An 11689-nucleotide genomic window follows, 5' to 3' on the forward strand; every position below is an offset into this window, starting at 1 on the left:
CATTCAGAGCATCTGAACTATTACGATTCTCTCGAACTCGGCTCCGCTTCTTAACAGAGGAACTTGGATGGACGTTAGAAGAAATACTTTCAGATTACTCTCTCCTTGGGGCCAGCCTGGAGGATCTCATTCGTAAGTTTACTTTCGCCGCAATCGGTCGGAAGGAAGAGTGTTTGTCGCGTCATTAGAACAACGTAGATCGTCGTTGCTTCGTTGTCAAAGGCTTTGTTACAAGAACTAGTGATAGATCCGGTTCTAGGATGATACCAACCAGGAAGTTGGGACTCCAGGCAGTTGCCACTTTACTAGGAGTTCTCACCTTAGTGCCCGTAGTCGTTCAAGGATTTCCGCGTAAGTTTACCATCAATGCCAGTCGGGATTGCCGCAAAGTCAATAAGTGAGTGATCCTCACTCACCTTGCTGGGACCAAAACGAAGCTATACCGAAAAAAAAAACTTTTGCCCGAGGGCGACAGGTTGTCGTTGAACTCGTTCCGGAGTAACTTTTACAAGAGCACTCCACAACAATATGTTTCGCGTTTCTCACGTCGTTGCCCGTGCAATAAATCGCGTTCCAGTAAGAAATGATCGATGTGTGAAGCGAAACCACAAAAAAAAAAATCTTCCATCCACTCGACGTCTATAGCTGCGTACATATGAAGATAAGAAAATAGGGACACTGGACACAGATTGCTTGGATTGGGCTGAGCAAAACAGCACAACGCCACAATCAATGGGTGGAGTAGTTAAATCGCGGAAACGCAGCAGGCGCTTCGCTGGGCAGAGTTATTCACACTTGACATTGGCCTTGAAAGTTCGAAGCGCGTGCCACTACACTGTATAATCGGCCGACAGCATAAGTGGGTACACTCGGAAGAAAGGAACAATAAAAAGGTAGTGTAAAGTGGTTAAAAAACGATGGTGAAAACTTGGTATCCATGGCGAGTGAAAGGTTTCTGGAATGATTTCAGAAAGAACGAAGGGATAGTCTTTGAACGGCCACAAATTAACTCAATCTGACAACAAGTTTCATAACTTCGAATGCAGTATAGATGATATGAATTCAAATTATTCATCAACATTAACATTTTTGAGATTGAATTATATAAATAATTGTAGCAGCGGAAAACATTGTGCGATAATGTTTTGATTTTCGTTCCATAAGTTTGATTTGATAAATTCGGTAAGCTTGCATCTCTACTGTCTGAGCAATATGTGCCTGAGTCTAAGGTTTTATGATTATTTTCAACTATGATTCATGGAGCCTGACGTTTGAATGCTGTTATGGATTGCGAGAATTTTAGTTATAGATTATTTTTAATTTGTTTTTTGTGATTTAAATGTTTTGAATCTTGAATCTCAACGAGTTTTATCCATTTGCTAAATTGACCGTATAGTACAAGTTTGTCTAAGGAAAGTATGGAAAATCAGACACTGTAGATCAAATACCAATAGCCCAGTATTTCTCAATTGGGCGGAGCTCTGGCGTGTTGGAAGGGTTTTTGTCCTTGGGAACCACCTGCACGTTGTTGGCGGCGTACTACTCCATGGGCTTTTTATCGTAATGGAAAGATGCCAAATCCGGCCGAAACAGTACGGATCAACCGTGTTTCTTCAGGAAAGGCAGCAGACGTTTATTCAAACACTCTTTCACGTAAGATTCTTGGTTGACAGTCCCGGAAGCTATGAAAATGCTGCTTTTCAAGCCACAGGTACAGATGGCTTGCCAAACCAGATATTTCATCGCGACCTTTGACAGTTTCATGTGCTTAAAATTATCTGCTACCTTCCCCCTTCCTTTTGCCGTATAAAACTCCTGTCCCGGAAGCTGCTTGTAGTCGGCTTTGACGTAGGTTTCGTCGTCCATTACCACGCAATCAAACTTCGCCAGCATCGTCGTGTACACCCTCCGGGATCGCGCTTTGGCCGTCGTATTTTGTTTATAATCGCGATTTGGAGTCACTACCTTCTTGTATAACTAGAGGCCCGACACGCTTCCGGTTTTAAGTAGGTGGCTTAAGCGCCACTTTCGTTTGGCAGACTACCTACCCTTTCTTATCTTGCCCAGCTGATGAGACTCGGTCGCGAGTTCCTTTTGATTCCCGATTTTGGGAAAGAAGCGGAAGGGACTCTAAAAAGGGATCCGTACTTCGACCCTTAAGGGCCGCCCCGAAGTCGAGACAAAACCTGGGAAAAATCCTTGGAAATGGGAGTTAGCTGTTCGTTACGAAAGCAAGCTAGGGGTGCTAATCATCGGACAAGACCAAACCCCTTACCTGGATCAGAAGAGACTCAGCGTGTGACTCCCTTTCCAGTTATCCCAATCAGATTATCATCGTGAAAACATTCGCCTTTTGCTTACAATAATTGGTTCGATTTATTGTATTTTTATGTGTGTTGTGTTGTGTTTACCTCGTACTGTTTAGGCCTAAACTCTTTTTTCCCTCTTTCGAAATTCTACCTAGCAGTGCATTTTGATGGAGACGCTTGGCTTCTCGCAAAAATTCTTAGCGATTTTGCGCCAAATAAATCATTTCATTTTCATCGGCTCGCCAGTCCGAAGAACGCGAACGCGAAAATCACTTCGTTCCTCCGGCTCAACAGAGACGGTTAAAGCTGCGAAAATATAGCAGATTGTATAACAATCGCTAGAGAATATGGGTGGGCTGATTATCACCCAGACAACCATTTGGTGGGTATTTCGAATTTGCAACGCAAATATACGTGCAAATATACATACGTTTAAACATATCGTATATAATGTAGCAAAACCAGTATATACGTATCATTTTGGAGGCCATATAAGTACAATAGCAAACATATTCTTGATTTGGATTGCATTAAATTACGATTTGCACGACTTGTCATGCGCATCATTTACGACTACCCTGATTCTTTTTGGAATATACTATGACAATTTACATCATCATATAGATGATTGAGGTTGTAATATACGACATTTTTCGTAACAATATGTTTGACGACTTATTTGGTCGTCTTTTGCGACTTGAGTGCAGAGCTCTCATTTTCCGTCAGTTGAATAAAAATAAGATTAATATTTTTTTTTTGTACTCTAAACCAATTGGTTTATTCATTCCCAAAAATAATAAAAATAAGATTATTTCAAATAAATACGTTTTTTGCTGTTAAATTCAAGTTTATATCGTACAAATTCATTATTTGCCTGATTGCTTATTTTTTCAACGTTCATGAAGTTATTGTTAGTACCTGGACTTGATCCCCTGACCATACGATCTGCAGCTCATGATTGTTCCTCGACGCTATCTGGAGTATATAAATTAAAGGGGATTTGCTTCAAAGGCATTAAACCAAAAGCAAATCGTATATTTCTATAACTTAAATCTTTTAAATCGTAGAACACGTCATCGATGATCTAAAAATAGACCAACATTTTGAAGCCTCCTTTAATACGATTCCAATCATCGATGTCCCATTATCATAAATGATTTAATTGAACTTTCTTGTATTCTTTTACGATTGCCAGCAAATACGTTTTACGAAAATCAGACATGCGAATTAATTTGCAAAGGTATACGATTGCATGCACATTATTACGAATCAATGCAGTTATATACGTTTTTTATTTCGAATTATTTTATGCATAGCACGACAAAATCTCTCAGTCACGGCTGATCACCGTATATCGGTCGTTTCACGGATTTTTTACGAATTGTCGTACACAAAGGTCGAGTTCATATGTACATAAATACGAGTCTCTCTTCTTGTCGTAATAAAATCATGCAATGCTTTCAAACACGATAAAGAATATGCATGGACCGCACATCGTAGGTGCAGATATACGAAAATGAGTATAAATAACATTCTATACGATGTAATCTGTAAAAGAAAATACGACTTCTGGTTGTCTGGGCAGTACTCACTCAGACCGCTAGCTGTTGGCGGTATTTGATGGAAGTCTCGTCGAGTTCGAATGTTCCCTCACGGCTACCTAACGTCCTTCTGGCTGCTGTTCGCTGGTCGAGGCTTATGCAGGTAGCTAAGACGAGGGATCTGAACATTTTGCCCGATCGGTCACCGCATAGCAATTGCGCAGTTATGTGGCGTGACTGGTTGGGGATTAAAATTGATTTCCGATGATGGATTGTATGACGACTGCTGGTGTGGCTATCAGCCGCTAACCCGCCTGCTGTCGGCCACGCATGGTGCAAGCAGCTGTGGTGCCGCGTTTTACCGTGGCTGGCTGGGAGCTTAGCGAAACTGGCGGGAGTTGATGTTGTGGGAACCCGCTGAGGTTCGCGACATGCCCGGTACCCGGCTTCTAGGGTGGATGCTGGATGCTGGGTGTGCGTACCTGTGACTGATGGTCGGGTTAAGTATGTGTCGGGGTTGCATAATGACGGTTCGCGTTGTAAATTTGGCCCATTTGGATCTCCACCTACCTACTATTCAAATACACCACTTTTTGCACTGCACTACCCTAAACTGTCCTTTAATTTTACCTATCACGGACTAAAACGAGGAAGAGGGCTGATTATATCAGGGCACCTAGTCGCGGAACCACACCCTGCACTTTTAAATACCTATCCGAGTAAAAGTAACTGAGCTACAAGATCCTAACTCTTCTGATCACCGAACGTAAGTGAGTTTGGAGTCTCGATGTCCCTCTGATCGACCTGATCTAGCTTGACTTCGCAACCGGAACTACCCGATACGAACAAGTCTAATCGCGAAGTCAAACAACTACATCCCAATTCGCGAATTCTTCGAGTAGTCCTCGTCTTCCCCTTCTGGACCTTAATCATAGAGGCCCAACTTTTGCTTTGCCAGAATAGTTGCACAAAAGCCCCCGAAAGAGGTCATCCACCTGACGCCAAAATAAGAATGTGGTCGGTGGCCTACAGAAGATAGCATCTCAAGTCACGTGCTTTCCGCCAGAATTGTGTCGGTCACTCAGATGTGTTTTGATGATTGATGATCGTTCATTTGGGGTGGTGCTTCAAATGATATTGAGTGTTTGTTTCATTCTTTTCTTTGAATGTTTTGCTTAGGGCAACATTTCTATGGGCATGTTTGAAAACGTTGTTTTATTATTATCGAATTTATATTAGGCTTATTATTAACGTTAAAAGAAATGAATGAATCGTTTGATTGAATTTAAGGAAGTAAAAAAAAGGAATTAATGTTGCTTCGACTTCATGTACCCGTTACACTTGTCCAGCTCGTTTTTTGACTCGATGCATGGTTGTAGACGATACACCCAGTCTATTTGCGGCATCTCGGAGAGAGAGGTTAGGGTTTCGCTTGAAACTACCGGCAACTCTCTCTTTGTCGTCTCAGCGGCTTCCGGTTTTCGATTTCCCCCCGATCCAGACTTCCTGGCTGTCGACAAACGTTCCCCATTCACTTTAATTACATTTGTAATGGTTGATTTGGTAACTTTTAGCGATTTTGCCAGCTTTGCGTTCGAGTAGCTCGGATTTTCGCGATGCGCGAGCAAAATTTTGATACGCTGCTCTTCTTCCTTGGTCGGCATTTTGACAACTGAAGAGTGAATTCCAAAATCAAAATAGGAGCAACATTCTACACACACAGACACCTTCAAAATGAAGGGTGTTCAGGTTTTCAAATGCAAAATTGAAAGAAATACGTCAAGTTGATATTGACCAGTGTTTGGCATCGCTAACTGAAAAGAACTTTCACTCAAATATGTGTAATAAGCCTACTTGGAATGATAATTCTTCTGAATCAAAACAGTCAAACGGTAGAATGTGGTTGTATTTAAACAAATCTTTCGATTGTTTTGATTCTGAAGCTTCCACTTTGTTTGGCACAGCTTACTCCTCCTTTTTATCATTCACGAAAAAGTCCATTGAAGGAATAAAAAATATTTGTTTATTATTTTGTTTTTCAATCACTTAAGTCTGCTATCATTTCAAACATTTGATTTTATTTCTTTGTTGCAGGTTATGAAACCAGTGGCTGCATTCGACACTCCCCTTCGCTCAACAAATGCATCGAACGGGCTGTCCAGTACTACATTTCCTATCTGGCCAACGGGAAAATATCCGACAGGACGCACGTCCTCTCACTCGATCCACTGACCCTGCCCAACACAACGCTCGTCCGGAACCGGAACACCCACACCTACTTCCTGAATCGCGAAATGCGTGGCTTCCGGAACTCCTTTGTCACCGATGTCAAGTTTGTGTTTTTGAAGTTATTGTTTTTATTAGACGAATTTATCAAAAAAATTTTTTTTTCGCAGGTCGGATTTCAACAAGCTGGAGTTTGTACTGCAGTTTCACATGCCTGCAGTTGACGTGTTTGGAACCTACAGGGCAGAGCTTGCCCATGATAGACAGATCGCGGAATGGTCAAAGATGTTCTCCTCTCTAAGTGAGTCTCCTTTCGATGGTTTTGAATATAGTGAATCTTATCAAATTACTTACGTTTTCTAGGAAATTCAACTCTCCGGATGCACATGAAGGGTCAAACGTACGAGCATGAGGATCTCATCTACGTGCGAGTCAACGTTACGGACTTCGATCTGTCCTTCGGGGATCACACGGTCGGATTTGGATGGTTCACCATGAGTGGAAACTACTCGGAACACGCAACTCAATTCGATCAGGAACGAGGGAGGAGCATTTTGGCCACCGTAGAATCGGAATTCGGCCAGAGTTTCCGGGAGCGGGTTCAGAAACTTTTGAATGAAATTCTGAGGCTGGCGCCATTCGAACGATTCTTTCCTAGCCAGTAGTAGCAGAAATTAAAATCTGGATAAGATCAACTAGCGGCGGCCGCTAGCTGTTTGTTGGGATCAAGCTAGTCGAAAGGTTATCTCTCATCTCAGGCCTGAATGGAAGAGTGCAAATCGAAACCGAACCGAACGATGTAAATATAGCTTTATTTATGAATTATGCGTTAACAATAAACATATTTATTAAGCTTGGACGAGATGTTTCAATCAGGAGAATTTGAAACAAAGATCCCAACATAATCCTAAAATGTTATTTTTTGGTCATTTTTGTAATTTTTATAATTTTTGTCATTTTTGTAATTTTTGTAATTTTTGTAATTTTTGTCATTTTTGTCATTTTTGTCATTTTTGTCATTTTTGTCATTTTTGCCATTTTTGTCATTTTTGTCTTTTTTGTCATTTTTGTCATTTTTGTAATTTTTGTCATTTTTGTCATTTTTGTCATTTTTGTCATTTTTGTCATTTTTGTCATTTTTGTCATTTTTGTCATTTTTGTCATTTTTGTCATTTTTGTCATTTTTGTCATTTTTGTCATTTTTGTCATTTTTGTCATTTTTGTCATTTTTGTCATTTTTGTCATTTTTGTCATTTTTGTCATTTTTGTCATTTTTGTCATTTTTGTCATTTTTGTCATTTTTGTCATTTTTGTCATTTTTGTCATTTTTGTCATTTTTGTCATTTTTGTCATTTTTGTCATTTTTGTCATTTTTGTCATTTTTGTCATTTTTGTCATTTTTGTCATTTTTGTCATTTTTGTCATTTTTGTCATTTTTGTCATTTTTGTCATTTTTGTCATTTTTGTCATTTTTGTCATTTTTGTCATTTTTGTCATTTTTGTCATTTTTGTCATTTTTGTCATTTTTGTCATTTTTGTCATTTTTGTCATTTTTGTCATTTTTGTCATTTTTGTCATTTTTGTCATTTTTGTCATTTTTGTCATTTTTGTCATTTTTGTCATTTTTGTCATTTTTTTTTGTCATTTCTAAAATTTCTAAAATTTTTAAAATTTCTAAAATTTTCAAAATTTCGAAAATTTCCGAAATTTCTAAAATTGCTCAACTTTCTAAAATTTCTAAAATTTCTAAAATTTCTAAAATTTTTAAAATTTTTAAAATTTTCAAAATTTCTAAAATTTCTAAAATTCTTAAAAATTTCTTAAATTCCTAAAATTTTTAAAATTCCTTAAATTTCTAAAATTTCTATGATTTCTCAAATTTTTATAATTTCGGAAATTTTTATAACTTCTAAAATTTCTATAAATTCTGAAATTAAGCTTTGAATACTTCGAAACATTTCAAATTCCGAAATAATTTAAAAATATAAAATCTCGTCAATTTCTTATTTATAAACTGTAAAATCTATAAAATTTATAAAATCTTAAAAAAATCTTAAATTTGTAATATATAGAAAATTTCTTATATTTAGAAAATTTCTTTAATTTTAAAAATCAAAAATTTCTATAATTTCTGAAAAATTTGAATTTCTAAAATTTCTTAACGATTCGGGTTGTTCACAAAATTTCTTTAATTTGTAAAATTTCTAATATTTGTAGAGTTTCTAAAATTTCTAAACTTTCTTAAATTTGTAGAATTTCTTAAATTTTTTAAATTTTCTTTAATTTCAAAATATTTTCAAATTTAGAAATGATTAAAAAAAATGGAAATCTTGTCAAATTTTTAAATATCTAAAATTTCCAAAATTTCTAAAATTTTTAAATTTCTTAAGTTTTTTAAATTTTTAAAATTTCTTCAATTTCTAAAATTTAAAATATTTCTATAACTCCCGAAATATTTAATATTCCTTTATTTCTAAAATTTCGAAAATTTCTTTTATTTCAAAAATTTATAAAATATCTAAAATTTCTAAAAAATTTTTAAATTTCTAAAATTTCTACAACTTCTTAAATTTCTAAAATTTCTTAAATTTTTAAAATTTATAAAATTTCTAAAATTTCTAAAATTTTTAAAAATTTCTAAAATTTCTAAAATTGCTAGTATTTCTTGAATTTCTAAAACTTTTATAATTTTTAAAATTTCTAAAATCTCTAAAAGTTCTAAAATTTCTAAAATTTTTAAAATTTCTATAATTTTTTATACACCTTTAAAAATTTCTTCAATTTAAAAAAAAATCTAAAATTTCTAAAATTCAGGAATTTCTGAAATTTTTAAAATTTCTAAATTTCCTTAAGTTCTAAAATATCTTAAATTGCTAAAATTTCTAAAATTTCTAAAATTTCTAAAATTTCTAAAATTTCTAAAATTTCTAAAATTTCTAAAATTTCTAAAATTTCTAAAATTTCTAAAATTTCTAAAATTTCTAAAATTTCTAAAATTTCTAAAATTTCTAAAATTTCTAAAATTTCTAAAATTTCTAAAATTTCAAAAATTTCTAAAATTTCTAAAATTTCTAAAATTTCTAAAATTTCTAAAATTTCTAAAATTTCTAAAATTCTAAAATTTCTAAAAATTTTAAAATTTCTAAAATTTCTAAAGTTTCCAAAATTTAAAAAATTTCTATAATTTCTAAAATTTCTATAATTTCTAAAAATTCTAAAATTCTAAAATTTCAAATTTTTTTTAAAATATCCAAAATTTCTAAAATTTTAATTTTCTATAATTTCTAAAATTTCTAAAAAAAAATTTCAAAAATTTCAAAAATTTTAAAAATTTCAAAAATTTCAAAAATTTCAAAAATTTCAAAAATTTCAAAAAAATTCAAAAATTTCAAAAATTTCAAAAATTTCATAAATTTCAAAAATTTCAAAAATTTCAAAAATTTCAAAAATTTCAAAAATTTCAAAAATTTCAAAAATTTCAAAAATTTCAGAAATTTCAAAAATTTTAAAAATTTTGAAAATTTCAAACATTTTAAAAATTTCTAAAATTTTTAAAATTCCTAAAATTTCTAAAATTTCTAAAATTTCTAAAATTTCTAAAATTTCTAAAATTTCTAAAATTTCTAAAATTTCTAAAATTTCTAAAATTTCTAAAATTTCTAAAATTTCTAAAATTTCTAAAATTTCTAAAATTTCTAAAATTTCTAAAATTTCTAAAATTTCTAAAATTTCTAAAATTTCTAAAATTTCTAAAATTTCTAAAATTTCTAAAATTTCTAAAATTTCTAAAATTTCTAAAATTTCTAAAATTTCTAAAATTTCTAAAATTTCTAAAATTTCTAAAATTTCTAAAATTTCTAAAATTTCTAAAATTTCTTAAATTTCAAAAATTTCTACAAAAAAATTTTGTAAATTTTGTAACGGAAACAAGTGCGTCTTTTCGGTCTATATTCGAAGTTGTTATTTCGGGCGATATTAAATTCCTTGATAGCTGGTTGAACGCTGTAGCCATTCAACGGAACACGTAGTGTTATAGAAAGGTGGAGGAATTCCTCAGAGTGCGTGCTATTCACAGTATTCGGACAATTATATTTCTCGGCTAGTGACATCAGTTGTGCATTGTTTTTGTTATTCCGGCTGAATCCAAGACAACTAGAGAGCAGCTGCATGCAATATTGCTTGCAAGTAAAGCTTGCCTGGCTAAAGCTTTAGCCACCTAGTTGCGAGCGATAAGCTTCGCCATCAGCATCATCTCCTTGTCGCCAGTGAGACATCTGCTGGAAAACGGCGGAAGCTCTAACCAAATTTCGAATACGTAAGACACCATACGCCTCCATCGTAGAAACTGCCGGGTAGAGCGTGGTAGATCGCATCGATCATATTATTCGAATTGATTATTTCCGTACCGAGCTTGCTTGTACCTTTCGGACGTCTTGGGCAAGTCTTGGAGAAAAAGGGTAAAACGTCCTCTACTTTAGGTTGTACCTTTAACGCTTGGCCAAAGTAGATTTTTTAAGGGAAAAGCGTAGTCGTTACCCGTCTAGGCGGAAACGCAATACCGGTCACTTGTACCTTTAACCCTTGGGTGAACCGAAGAACTGTAAGGTGAAAGGGTAGACGTTCCTCACTACGGTGAAAACGCACTGGTTTGTTTTCTTAATCATCGCTGAAAGAAACATTGATCTGAAGTTTACTTATAGACAACACTAGCTGGGCAGCCGTCATGGCGGCACCCAGTACCCCTGCGGGGGTAACCACGACAGGTGATCCTCCTGACCGAAATGACAGAACTCTGCCAGAATATTTGGATCCATTGGGATCATTCGGAAAGCTTATTATTCTGTCTTTAGTAGCAACCGATGAACAGCAGCCATTGCCGAAAAATCCCTTCATAATCAGCAAATCCCTTGACCAATCTGTAGGGAAAATTGAAGCCGCGTACACCGAAAATAACGGAACAAAGTACGTTATCAAAACGCGTAGCTCCAAGCTAGCTGCAAAACTGTTGCAATTGAGCGAATTGATTGATGGCACGAAAGTTTCGATAACCCCTCACCCCGTCCTGAACGTAAGCCGTTGTGTGATAAGCTGCAAAGAAGCCAAAGACCTTCCAGATCAAGAACTAGCAACAGAACTTTCTTCGAAAGGTGTGATAAAAGTTCGCCGAATAACGCGCATGGAAAATAACCGCAGAATTAATACTCCAACTGTTGTATTGACGATCTCTGGAACAGTTATTCCAAAGGAAATCCGTGTCGGAATCATAAACTGCAGAACTCGCTTGTTCTACCCATCCCCACTAGTATGCTTCCGATGCTGTACATATGGACATACCAAAGACAGATGTACCAACGAACCATCGTGTAGAAACTGCTCCAAAACTCATGATACCGCACCCCAAGATACGGAAACCCATGATACTGAAACACATGATACCGAAAAAGAGGAACAATGTCGAGAAAATCCCTTTTGCAAAAACTGCAAAGGAAGTCATTCTCCAATTTCGAGAAATTGCCCACTATACCGTAGAGAAGAAGAGATCGTCAAAATTAAAATTGATAGTGGAATAACGTATGGAGAAGCCAGAAAAGCGTATGCCCAAAAACACTCTGA

At 35.2% G+C, this 11689-nt stretch overlaps 1 protein-coding gene across 1 annotated transcript; it reads left to right on the forward strand.

The window, feature by feature from the left end:
• Positions 1-146: 146 nt before the first annotated feature.
• LOC129748777 (uncharacterized) lies at positions 147-6935 on the forward strand. The gene is made up of 4 exons (XM_055743520.1): positions 147-351; positions 5945-6182; positions 6247-6377; positions 6440-6935. Exons 1-4 carry the CDS (start codon positions 261-263, stop codon positions 6739-6741), a joined length of 762 nt encoding a protein of 253 aa, XP_055599495.1. The 5' UTR covers positions 147-260; the 3' UTR covers positions 6742-6935.
• Positions 6936-11689: the final 4754 nt, after the last annotated feature.

Source organism: Uranotaenia lowii, chromosome 2 (genome assembly GCF_029784155.1).
Source record: "Uranotaenia lowii strain MFRU-FL chromosome 2, ASM2978415v1, whole genome shotgun sequence".
NCBI classification, from domain to species: Eukaryota; Metazoa; Arthropoda; class Insecta; order Diptera; family Culicidae; genus Uranotaenia; species Uranotaenia lowii.